Source organism: Pipistrellus hanaki (genome assembly GCF_964339955.1).
Source record: "Pipistrellus hanaki genome assembly, chromosome: 12".
NCBI classification, from domain to species: domain Eukaryota; kingdom Metazoa; phylum Chordata; class Mammalia; order Chiroptera; family Vespertilionidae; genus Pipistrellus; species Pipistrellus hanaki.
The window spans coordinates 51,238,036-51,251,349 of NC_140514.1; the positions used below are offsets into that span (position 1 = coordinate 51,238,036).

The 13,314-nt window shown below is 49.2% G+C and overlaps 1 protein-coding gene across 1 annotated transcript in view; it reads left to right on the plus strand.

Annotated features, from left to right (window-relative positions):
* LOC311630845 (uncharacterized protein) overlaps positions 1 to 352 on the plus strand; it is a 124,481-nt gene extending 124,129 nt beyond the window's left edge. Inside the window, exon 8 of the mRNA XM_084900308.1 lies at positions 285 to 352. Within this exon, the coding sequence (XP_084756434.1) occupies positions 285 to 293 (9 nt within the window). The 3' untranslated portion in view covers positions 294 to 352. The remainder of the gene's footprint in view (positions 1 to 284) is intronic.
* Positions 353 to 13,314: the final 12,962 nt, after the last annotated feature.

Consider the following 13,314-nt stretch of genomic DNA (forward strand, 5'->3'; position numbering starts at 1 on the left):
CCATCTGGGTAATTCCCATGATCCCACGGGAGGAAATGGGCTGTCCCCATGTGGGTTACGTCTATGAAAGCTGTCTCTTTGTGAAGGAGGGTGAATTTGGGCCTAAGCATCTCTGATGTATTGCCTTTTTTATAGCCTGGCTCTATTTAGGCCAATGAATTGTATTGGAGAGGGACTCATCACTGATTTACGCAATGAATTATTTCATGAAAAAGTTATTGAAATGAGTTCTGATGCAGACAAGATCGCATAAACACGTTTCTCTCATCTCCCCTCCTGGCTAGATAATCTGAAGGAAAACTCTGAAGGAGGAGAAGAGAAAGGAGACCAGTCAGGGTCCCTAGAACTGGAGGAACAGCATAGCATCAGGGTGTCTTCTACCCTCTCCCACAGGAGAAGGTGACGGAAGCCTGGCACTTCCTGCTGCCCTATACAGCACCTCAAGACGCCGAAGCAGATTCCTTCGCCCTTCCTGGTGGGCGTGGGGCTCTCCTCCCTCCCTGACAGACACCTGGACTGACTGGATGGCACCAGCAAAGGGGCTTACGTCACACAACAGCCCAGCCTGGTCTCCACAGACCTGAGATTCCCTTCCTAGACCCAGAGGCACCAAGAGGACCACTGAGGAGTCTCTTTCAGCCCCTTAGACAGCAGAGGAAGGACCAGTGAGAGCCCCAGGGGACGAATGGTATGACAAAGGATCTGAAGTTAAATTGTCATTGAGCTCACAGCCCACTACCCTAGGTCAGGACCTGCTTGCTAAAGCTGAATAGGCTGATAGCCTGCTTAAGAAATAAAAATAAGGGGGGAAGAGATCAACCAATGAACTCATACGCATATATGCAGTTAGAAACAGACGACATATGCATATACGCGTTTAGAAACAGACGACAGGGTGGTGAAGGCCTGGGGGTGGGAGAAACATGGGAGAGGGCAATGGGGGGAAAAGGGGACACACGTAATACTTCCAACAATGAAGATTTAAAAGAAAGAAAGAAGAAAAATTGAAATAGGACCCTAACATAAAAAGCAAGGTGATGTCCAGATACAATTTTAAAAAATACTCCCTAACTAGTTTGGCTCAGTGGATAGAGCATCGGCATGTGGACTAAAGGGTCCTGGGTTTGATTCCAGTCAAGGGCATGTACCTTAGTTTCGGGCATATCCCAAGTAGAGGCAACTGATCAATATTTCTATCTCATCGATGTTTCTAACTCTCTATCCCTCTCCCTTCCTCTCTGTAAAAAAATCAATACAATATATTAATATATATATATATATATATATATATATATATATATATATATATATATATATTAGTCCCAGTGGTGTAGTCCAGTGGTTGGCACATTGGCTGCTACACCGAAGGGTCACAGGTTTGAATCCCGGTCAAAGGCATGTACCTGGGTTGCAGGTGGATCCCCAGCCCCGGTCAAGGTATTTGCAGGAGGCAACCAATCCTCTCACATCAATGTCTCTCTCTCTCTCTACCTCCTCCCTTCTATTCTCTCTAAAAATCAATGGGGAAAATATCATCAGGTGAGGATTAACAAAAAAAGTATACATTATACCAAGAACCAGGAAAATAACTTAAATGTGAGAAAATAACCAGCTGACACCAACCCAAGACATGGAAGTATTTGAAAAGGCTTCAAAGCAGCCATCACAAAAATGGATCAGAAAGCGATTCAAATTCTCCTAAAACAAATGAAAATGTAGAAAAATCTCAGGAAAGAAAACGGTTATTGGAGAAAAATCAAATGGAAATTATAAAACTGAAAAATGCAATAACATCAAACAACCTCATTGGATGAGCTCAATAGTACAACGGATATGACAGAAGATAGAATCAATGAAATTAGGGGGAAAACAGTAGAAACCACGGATTCTGAATAACAGAGAGAAAATAGACTGAAAAAATTATCTACTGTAAGTGAGGACTTTGAATAACAAATTAGTGTCATTAACCACACTGGAGAAGGGTTGTTAATCAACTTAAGAGAACTAATAGTTTTAAATAGTGACAACTAATTGAAAACAATTTAAAAGATACCGTGAATAACAACATAAAAAATGCAGGGAATAAATGGGGCACAGAAGACTGTCAGCATGGTGAAAACACTCTATAAAACCATAATGGTGGATATATGTTGGTATACATTGTCCAAACCCATAGAATGGACACACCATGAGTGAACCCTAATGTACCCATGGACTTGGAGTGATATGACGTGTCAGTGTAAGTTCATAAGTTGTAACCAATGTATCTCTTGGTGGTGGAAGATGGTCACGGAGCAGGCTGTGCATGTGCGGGGGCAGGGAGTATAAGGGAAATCTCTGTTCCTCTCAACTTGGCTATAAACCTATATCTGCTCTAAAAGGTCTATTAAAAATACAGAGAAATAAGTCCAATTAAATTTAATTGAAAACTGTGTGAGTATTATTGAGAGAAATTCTCTCCAAATTGATGTATAGAACCAGTGGAATTTTAATACAAATTTCAGTAGAATTTTATTTTAAAAATAAACTTTATTTTATAATTTACTTAGAAAATTTTAGGACCAAAACAATCTGAGTAAGAACATTTGTCGAGACTAATTCTGAAGCATTAGTGAATAAGACAGTGTGAGATTTGTATAAGCCAGACAAAGTGACAGAAGAGAAAGACTGAAGTCTGTGGTGAGGACACTGCCATGCAGGGAGGACGGAATGTGTATTTTTTCTTTTCCCATAAACTCTGCTGAGTTAATTAGACATTCACATTTAAAAACAAATCCTGGCCCTACCTCACGCCAGACACAAAAATCAAACTGGGTAGATAGTGGATGTAAATGTGAAAGCTAAATTAGCACTTCCCAATGATAGCATAAGAGAATAATTGCATGATCTTGGACATGAAAACAATTTTCTCAAATCCAGTACAAAAAGCACTAATTCCAAAGGAAAAAGGTAAATTGGACTTCATTAAAACTAAAACCTTTTGTCCATCAAAAGACACCGTTAAGAGGGTTAAAAGGTAAGCCACAGTGGGAGAAGACATTTGTAAATCCTAAGTTTGGTAAAAGACTCATCTCTAGAATGTTTAAAATTTTTTACTTGCATCATTAATAACCCAATAGAAAAAAAATGAGCAAAAGTCTTGACCAAGCACTTCACAACAGAGGTGAGAAAGTTTGGCAGTAAATGTGAGCAGGGGTGCAAAGTAAAGTCACAAGGAGACAGGACTCCACACCCACCACGCGGCCAATAATGAATAGACTAATCATCCCAAACGCTGGAGAGGAGGTAGGCCACCGCCACGGCCGTCCACCAACCCGCAGGGCGTAAATGGGTACAATCACTTTGGAGGATTGTTCGGCAGAACTTCCTGCAGCTGAGCATTGCATATCGTGACTCAGTAATTCCACACCCAACTGAAACATCCGTACGTGCAATGGAGACCTGTATACACTGCATGTAGCTGCCTACGTAGCCAAAGCCCAGAACAAGCCATATTTCCAGCAACAGGGGAAGAGAGAAATATGTTGCTAACTTAGCAGTGATATTGAACAGTAACACAACACACAGCAACACAGAACTGAAATCTTCATGGTCAGTGAAAGAAACCAGACAACCAAGAAGTACACTGGACAGTTCTATCTTCATGAAGTTCAAGAACAGACCAAGCTCATCCATGAGGACAGAAGTCAAGGTGTAGTTATTTGGGGAACGTGACTGGAAGGAGGCACAGGGGGCTGCTGGGAGAAAGGAATGTCCTATTTGTGACCTGGCTAGTGAATTTGCGGGTTTGGACCTTATGCGAAAATCTGTCAAGCTCTCCTGCTTCTCATTTGTACTCTTTTCTTGTTTTACTTCAATCGTTTACTTAAAAGCACATACTTGGGTTTGCAAAGTGGAAAACAACCACAAAGTTCTCGTTACATCACAAAGAGTATTTTATAGGGTGTTCAAAACCATTAAAACCAAGATGTCCTCTCACTCTGAGCCAAAAAAGAAACAAATTAATCCAAAAGGAAGTGGGTTCACAAATGACTTGCTCATAGACAGTCTGCACCGAGTGTCCCATTCTCTTCCATCCTTCCTTTCAGCAGCTGGCCTGCTCCCCAGTCAGCCCACTGAGCCCTGATTCCAGCCTCTCAGCCCTCACACTGGTCCTCCCAGCTGTTCAGCCAGCTCCTTGACCAGGGACAAGGCAGGCTGGACACTGTCAGCCTTCCCTTGTTGGGACACTGGTGACCTGTGTTGTCACCCCTTGCCTATTCCCCATGGCATATAGAATTGGGTGCAGAATATATATATATATATATATATATATATATATATATATATATATATATATATATATTTCCTCTCCCTCTCTCTAAAATATCTAGAGAATTTTTGCTGAGGTACCAAAGATCCTAGAAGCCTCTACTGAGCAACGTGGCTAATATCATCTTGGCCTTTTTAATGAGAAAGGGGCTCTAATTTGGAAGGTGTCTCTGGTGAGAAGAGCCCTTAAACCTAGAAACCAGATATATTCTATTGTGAGAGGCTTAGGGCTTTCTAGTCCCAACTCCCACTGACCAGCAGGTGAGAAGTGTTGGTATAGCCAGCTGGACATTTTCAGAACCATCTTTGTGCAGGCACCACGATGTATTGCTCCTTCTGGAGTAGTTGCTGAAGTTCCGTGAGGGTGGGTGGGGCCTTGGAGAACACCCAGCACAGGCTCCGGTTGCCAAGGAGGACACCCAGGCCTGGGAGGGAACAGATTTGCAACTTGAGCAGCAAAAGCACAGAGAAACCTGGGGTTTGAGGATAGAGCAAGGCCCGTTGATACAGAGTTAGCGGTCACCTCCTCCCGTTGGTGCCTTTGCTTTACTTCTGCTATCAAAGTTAGGTTCCACCGCCTCCCGAGGAGGAGGAGGGCTGTCTGCACTGCCTGACGGAGCCAATGGCTCCCAGCACCCCCCCTGGGGTGGGCAGAGGAGAGAGGCGGCTGTGGGGAAGGGCCAGTCCAGAAAAACACTCATCCTTGTGCCCTCTCGCAGAGCACGCAGGGAGGAGTAAGGACCTTGGCCTCTGGAAGTGCATGGTTCAAGGCCCACCTGCACCTCTTAACTTCTCCGGACCCCAGTTTCCATTCCCCTGAAGCAGGGATGGTGGTTATGACCACTGTGTGGGGCTGCTGGGAGCAGCAAATAGCAAGTGAAGGGCTCTGAACAATACCGGGGTAACAAGCACTGCGCGTGGTGAGGGTAGGTGACACTCAAAAAGGCAGGGCCATTCTCCCCATTCCTTAGATGAGAAAAGGAGGCAAAGGCGGTTCTTGGTACTTGCCCATGAGGCAGAGGCTGTCAATTGCCCGAGCTAAGCACTACTTGGCCCCTAGGAAGGACCACCTGGGTGGGCAGAGAAAGGAAAGGAGAATCTTATCATGCAGCCCTGATTGGGCGTGGAAGAGAAGATAAAGGAAGAGCAATGTCACCCCTAGACTGTTGGCCTCTAGTGACAATTTTGAACAGCACCGGCCTGGGCAGGGGCTGAACGACAGCCTCTCTGAGGAAGGGTAGGGGCAGCCTGAGGTGCTCTAGCAGCTGGGTAGTCTTCCTCTGGAAACCATTCCCCCTGGTGAAGGTCCACTGTTAGAGAGCCATTTCTTTGGCTTAAATGTGGATCTCTATTACAAAGCAGAGTCCTTGCTCACAGAGAAAACGAGTAATTCTCCATTCCTAACTCTGAGTTGCATGTAAGTGGGTTTTAAAGAAGCCAGGGGAGAAAGCTTTAAGGTTGCCTCATGTCTGAAAGCAAATAGCAATGAGAACACAGCTACAGAGACCACTTGGTTTTCTGGGCCAGCCCCATTTCAGACGTGCTGTGCTAAGTGGCTCCTGATTTTGCCTCCTCTCTGTCTCCTCTGCATCTCTGCGCATTCCCGTGAAGCACTTTACAGACGGGAAACAGAGGCCACTCCTGTTCCAGGGAGCAGAGCAGCAGGTGGGGGCTCCTGGGCCCAGAGGCATGGGACTGACGGGGATTGGGGACCAGGAGGGAAGGGAAGGGGCCCCTGGAGACCAGGCCGATGGATGTGAGAACGGTCTGCCCACTGGAGAGCTGGGATGGGTGAGCTGCATGCTGGCTGGCACATATATCTGGTTAGCAACTCTGACTGGTGTAGTGAATGGGGTTCCAGCCTCAGAGCCTTGTCTTTGCTTGGCCAGACGCCATGGGCACCTCAGCTCTCAGCAGTCACTCCTCAGACAGACCTGCAGCACCGCACGGTCGCCCTCTGCCTTGCACCCTAATTTTCATCAGTGCTTCTGATGGGCTCTGTCTGCAGTTGGTCCCCATTATTAGCAGACCGTTCTTCTTTGTTCAATGTCACAGTCTCCTAGCACCTGAAGCAGTACCCGGCGTGGGGCAGGTGTTCAGTAGCCCACTGAGTATAGGGGAATGGGTGGGTGGGTAAATGGGTAGATGATGAGAAAAGTGAGCCATTTCTCCTGTCACACCCCACACTGTGGGAGGTTTCAGAGGGGCATGCACTGCCCAATTCCAACCACTCTGTCCTTAGGAACAGGTTACGTGGGCCCTTCTGCAAAGGCTTCATGGGACCTGACGTACCTAAAAGACAAACATGTGGCAACGAAACTCATTTGTGTGGCCAAGAAGCTATTCGGGCATGGCGTTATGCTTCGTTTTAACGGAGTGACATTTCAAATATGTGATTGTGTTCATCTGCAGCATTTCTGCGTTTGCTTCCAAGGCGTGGCATGATTTTTTTTTTTTATTTTTTTTTTAAGAGACTAAAGGAAGGAGAGCAGCTCTCCCAATAAAGTTGACACCAATGGCAATAGTTTCCGGAGCTCTTGCCATGTGCTGAGCGCCATCGCAGGAACCTGACAGGCATTATCGCACGTAATCCTCACAGCAGCCCCTCCCAGACAAGAGGGAACCAAGGCCTCATCAGCTGCTGTTCCACCCTCACAGCCTCTTTTCCTTCCGGTCATAGAGGGGAGGGTCCGGTAGGGGACAGGAGGAGGGGGCACTCAGGACGGGCAGTCAGACTCACCCAGGATGCCCCAGGCAACCCTTTGGCAATGTGACAGGTCACCCTCCTTTGCTCTTTATAAGATGGGAGGGCCATCCTGAAAATGTGGGTCAGGGGGCCCACATGTTGGGAAATCTGTCTTGTTCTGGGGCAGCTTGGGAGTTGGCCCAGCCCATGTGGGTCCAGCTCTGGCTTGGTGTGCTCAGCAAACCAGATGCAAAGAGGCCGCGCCACCATGCCCCCACCTCCCTCCCTATCGCATTCCCTCCCCCAGTAGCGCCCGCACAGGCCCATTTCCACATCGGCCAGGGGGTTTGTGAGATGTTCTAGGGCCAGAAAAACAAAGGCAACCCGGTCCAGCCTCCAATGCATGGAGACTTATTTAGAACTGTCCTCAGATCGGAGTTCTCGGCCTCCTGCTTTGGTTTATGTGGCCTTGTGAAAGACATATGCAATAAACCCAGGGCTCTCTAGTGTTTTACGTAATTTTGAGTCTGCTAATGCCAGACTCTATGAGGGGCGTGAATAACATACCAATGACTCAGACGAGGAGGGACTGCAGTTGTGGGGGTATGGGGAGCACGGAGGAGGTTCCAATGCATCCTTAGGGGCAGGAGAAGACCCCCAGGCTGGGGTAGGAATGGCAGAGGAGCAGACAGCCTGTGGCAGTTTATTTTATGCTTCCACTCGCCTGGTGTGTGTCCGGGTGTTTCCAGAGAGATTAGATGTGGATCAGTGACTGAGGGAAGCACGTGGCCTCCTCAGTGTGTGGCCATCACCTAGCCAACCCAACTAGAATGAAGGCAGCCAACGCATGAATCTGCTCTGTGCTGCAGCCACCACAGCCATCCTCTGCCCCCCGATGTGACCCCCAGTTCTGGGCCTTTCAAACTCAGATGGACATGATGCCATCAAGCCTCTAACTCAGTTCTGTGGACGAGGCGGGACTCCAGCACCCACTTTTCTGAGCCTCCAGCCAGCAGACAGCTGGCCAGGAGCTTCTCAGTCTCTATGACCATGTGAGCCAATACCTAAAAAATAGAATAAAGCCCTTCACATGCACCGATATGTATCTGTTGGGTGGAGCGAAATGCATCCCACCGTCAGCAAAGGGGCCAGAACACTCGAGGTCCCGGCCTCATCAGGGATCTGAAGGGAATCGAGGGGCAGGGACCAAAGGAATAAGGGCAGCAGCTGTCCCGGAAGAGGCCAGCCTCCTCCCACACGCCATTCCTGATCTGGAGCACAAGTGACCCTGGAAAGGCAGGCAAGCCAGGATGGATGGTGGGCCAGTCCTCCGTCCGTCCGTCCTGTGTGTAAACGTCTCTCTGGGTGGGTGACAGTAGGCAGGGGACTCATGCTGGGTGGCCTCTTTCTCCTTTCAGACCTCCCGAGCCACCCCTGGGGGGCTGGGCGGAGAGAGCCCTGCTCAGCAACTGTGAGTGCACAGACCTCTGCACCCGTGTTTATTTTTAAGGCCATTTCAGTCGCTGGCCCAGTTGGTGGCCAGACACCGAGCCTGCCCTTGGGTGTAGCTAACAGGGCCAATGGACCGGTGCTGCGGCAGAGGCTTGGGCTGCAGACAATGGAGGCTTTGATGCCAAGCCTGGGATTACAGGAAGACTCTTTGCCCAACTCATACTCTTACCCAACAAGCCAGTGAGACACGTGATGTCTGGAGGTCAAACGCCTTGATGTCTGTTCCCTCTTGCATTTGATTGAGCCCCGTGGAGGCCACAGCCTCAGGCTGTCAACTTTGCACTCTATTTGAAGGGCTTTTCTGGCTATGTGAGTGGCCCCAATGCCACGCCTCCACTGACTTTAAAATCACCTCTATCTTCCACCAGGTGTGAGATGCACGAGAAAAGACAGGGTGGCTTTAATGTCCAGACACAGTTATCATCCAGGGGGAAGCTCCGACCATCACTGCGGAATATGATCGGCTCACGGGAGCAGCCTTCCCCCCGGTGTGAGCCCTTGGCCTGCAGTCGGTGTGGGGAAAGGCAGAGCCGTTTCCTGCCCCTGCACGTTTCCCTCTTGTTCATTGTTCCGTTTAGAAGTCTGGGAAGACAGAGATGGCTCCGAACCCTCTGTTCTCGGGCCTGGTGACAAATTATCCCCATTCATTGCCCACTGCACCCCGACCTGCTGGGTGCAGACCCATTGGATGGAATAGGAACCTCCAGGGGGCTGTGCCCCCGGACCCTGATTCGACCACCTCTGAGTCCTCTCTTGCTTACTTCTCCAGTGACAGTGTGGGAAGTGGGAGCTGCCAAGAGGGGAGAAGCTAATCGACTGGCCAGGAGCTCTGCAGGCATCCTCTCCCAGGCAAATGCTTTTGCTCTTTGGAAAGCTCCCACTTCAGGGGGGAGAAGGGGACCAAGGGTTGCTCTGGATGGTGCCATGATCCCAAAGCCAGAGCCGTCGGGGGGCGTGCAGGACCCCAAACTCATTCCGGAGAGAGGCCTGAGGGGGGTGTGAATGAGGGGAGAGGAAGGATAGGGGGTCAGGGCACAGCCCACCTGGATGGCCTCCCACGGTTACCCAGCTTGCACTCTTGCCCTTGGCTCACACTGACCCCACGGGGAGATGCTAAGCATAACTGGACAGATGGCAGTGGGGAGGGAGCAGACAAGGGGGCTGATAGTATCAATAACTAGTGCCTTTCGAACTTCCTGATAAGGAAGAAAAACAGAGAGGCAGCAGCTCCTATTGCCACTGAGAAAATATGCCAATTCTTCAGGGAACTTCTTTTTTCCTGGCAACAATTCTTAGAAGAAATTATGGGGCAGACACCCCAGGGGGACCTCCTTATGTTGGGGAAGAGGCTACTTGGCTTGTGGGGCTTGGAAACGCCAGTCATGCCCTCAGCAGAGGGCCAGGCCAGGCCGCCATGTGGCCCAGGGCCAGGAGGAAGGTGCTGTGGGTGATCAGAGGATGCCTGTGTAGGAGGGAGAGGCTAGGGAGGTGCCCCCAGACTTGAAGTGGAGGTCAGGGCTATGACAGACACGTACCTGTCACTTCACCATTTACACTGCTTCCCTCATCCAAAGGGCCTTTGCTGGTCCTTAGGGACAACCACCAATGGGGAGCCAGGAAGACAGGGCTTGCTCCTTAGCCTGGGCCAGCTGAAAGCGGGGAGCTGTCGCAGTCAGAATAAGTGGTCAGCATTGCACCAAAGCCAAGAGAGCAGCCCTGGGCCTCTGGTAGAAATGGGGCCGCATGAGATTTGAGGACTGAGCTCAGGCTTCTGGAGGCTCTGGGTCCTAGAGCAGGTCAAGGCTGTGTCAACCAATGGTGGTTGCTGCCAATTCAAATGCCAATTGGAATCTCCAATTTGGGGTGCGGTAAAAATGGAAACTTTATTCCGTGCCAACAGCTCCACAGTAACACAGCATGGCTGTGAAAATCACCACTGTGAAACATCTCAACGGACCATGATGCTGCAGCTCCACTCAGCAATGTCACCTCCAGGATGGTGTTTCAGCCTCAGTCACAGAAAGGCAGTCTACACTCCTCATGGAAAGTGCACATCCTGAGCCCTGGGGAGCTGGTTTATATAGACTAAAGCCCCCGCCCCTGGTCCCTGATTGGTCAGAATACAGCCATTGGTCAGAACAGACCCACTCCAGTTGGTCAGAATTATACAGCTTCTTGGGGAGAGCTTTAGTCCTATTGGTTGAAATAGGATTCCAGGAACTCCTTTATAAGGGCTGGTTGGCTCAGATGGCAGAAACACAGGGCAGCCAGGCAGGCAGTTCAATGCACACTGGTTATGGCAAGGCCACTGAGCAGTTTGTGTGGGAGACAATGCAGAAATGGCTGCTAGGCTCTGCTTTCTTTTTTTCTCTTTTTTTCTTTGAGCCACGTTAGCCACCAGAAGCCCTTCCTACCTTCTTACTCTACAGGGTTCACAGCTGAGAAAGTGATGACTGAGAGAAAAAGAAAAGAAAAGAGGGAATGGAAGAGATGGGGAAGAAGAAAAAAGAGGAGAGGAGAATGGGGGAAAGGGGAGATAAAGAAAGAAGAGGTGGGGAAGGGAGGGGGAGAAGGTGGAGAGGAAGAGATGGTGGAGGGGAAGAGAGGTGGAGGGGGAGGGGAGGAAGAGGAGGTAAGAGAAGCAGGGAGAGGAGGGAAGGGGAGGGGGAGGGGAGGCAGAAAGAAATGGAAAGCTGAGAGGATACAGAACAGGACTGGAGGCCAATGAAACAGCGGTCAGGAAAAGAGGCAAGGCCAAGATGGACTGGGAGTTCTCTGTTCTGCTGTCTGGCTAGAGCTATGTCAGAGGCCCCATAAACTAATCTGGAAAGGTTGGGGAATGCTCACCCAGTGAGACACCTCAGGAGCTGGCTTCCCTGACACCAAGTTGGCAGTGAGGGAAGGTGGGAGCAGCTGGAGAAGCGGTCTAGGACAGCGTTTTTCAACCTGTCAAGATGTTGCCTGGTGTGCCGTAGGTGCAGACAAGACAAGAATTTTATAATTTTTCACTATTTTGTTTACTTAATATTTCATAATAAAGTAATTATAAAATACTTTCTTTGTTTTTATTTGATTTCTATTCAAGAGAATTACTTTATATATAGTCAGTATAGGCACAGAGTTAATTTTTTTAACATTTTCTAATGGTGGTGTGCCTCGTGATTTTTTTCATGAAACAAGTGTGCCTTTGCCCAAAAAAGGTTGAAAAACACTGGTCTAGGAAGCGGTCTGGGAAGGGTGTTCCTAGGGACACAGACTGGGCCGAAGAGACTCTAAAAGCTGTGGGCATTGTCCTGCCACAGCCATGACTCAGCGGCTCTTCCACCCCCTCCACTCCTAAACAGGCCCCCCAGTATGGGGGGAGGAAGGAAGGGAAATAGCAGACCAAAGAGTTAAGTAGGGACTGGGAGGTGGAGGGCTAGGATCTATCACCAGGAGGGGGCATGCTCCTGGTGAAGCTCCCCCTCCTCCTCCCCCCTCCAGCTGGGAGACCTGAGACATCTGTGTGAGTTCTTAGCGCTTCCTGGGATTCCCCAGGAGTCAGCTCCCTGCCCCCACAGAGCTGTTATGTACCCCGACCCACCACCCAGGACAGGAGGCTCTGGGTCAAAGGAAAGGCAGAGATGCTTCAGGGGACAGAAAGCATCTTAAAAGATGCTTCATTTGACTCCTGCGAGATGTCAGGAAGATGCTCTACCCAATGGAGACCATTGCAGACACGGAAGGAATCAGTGCCTTGATCACAGGTTGAGTGTTTTATGGAGTCTCTCACCTGTCTCCCCTGTTTTCCACTTCTCTACTGAATTTAGAGCAAACCAGAAAGTTGGAAGTTGATTTAAGTTTTTAAATATATGAACCACTGTTTATTATTTGAGTCTGAGTAAGAAACTAATTTTTTTTACATTTTGATTCTCAACGTTTTATAGAAAATTATAAATTTTTTCAGAAAAAAAAATGTCTAGGTCTACTGGGCGTAGCATTTTATACCTACTTCCAAATTCCCCCAAGGTTTCAGGTTTAGGGTTTGCCAATTGTATCTACAGCTAAGCATTTTCCTGCTACAGCCATGACTCAGCGGCTTCAGGATAAATTTAGCTGTGAGTTCTCTTCAAAGATTCAGATTTTGCCCTTGACACATGCCTTTAACGGCTGCGTCACCTCCTTCACATCTGCTCAGTGATGTCCCAATTCTATTGAGTCATGGGGGAACCACAGGCTGCAAATGGCCTAAGAGCCCCCGGTGAGTGGGCTGAGCGTCACCTGCCGTGTGACTCAGCAGCCAACAGATGCCATCATGGAAGAGCGGAGACAACAGAAGGGCAGCTTGTCCACAGGAAAACAGGATGACAGGCTTATTTTACGGTTTCAGTGGTATGTCGCTGGTCAGGTGTCGATTGTCATACTCCCCAAACAAGCTGGTCAAAATGGACCCAAACAAGTTGGTCAAAAAGGGAACTGCTGTTTCCTTGGGCGACCCAGGTCAAGGCTGGTCAGGAAAAGGCAGAGCAACTGGGTGCGATGGGCCCTCAGTCAGGGCCAGTGCGCTGCCTGGCCTCTTCTGCCCACAGAGGACGCTCCTCTGTGTGGGAGCTGAGTGACACACGGCCCAGGTCGAGCCTGTTCCCGCCACTGCAGGTTCCTCTGCAACAAGTGCAGGCTCGCTGGCAGTTGTGCAAAAGGGGAAGTCTCAGCAGAGACCTAACCCTCCCCTCTGGGCAGCCCTGCACGTGGGGTGAGTGACGGGGAGCCTGCCACCCAAGACCATTGACTGCAGAGCTGAGACAGCAAGAGTCGGAGCATCTGGA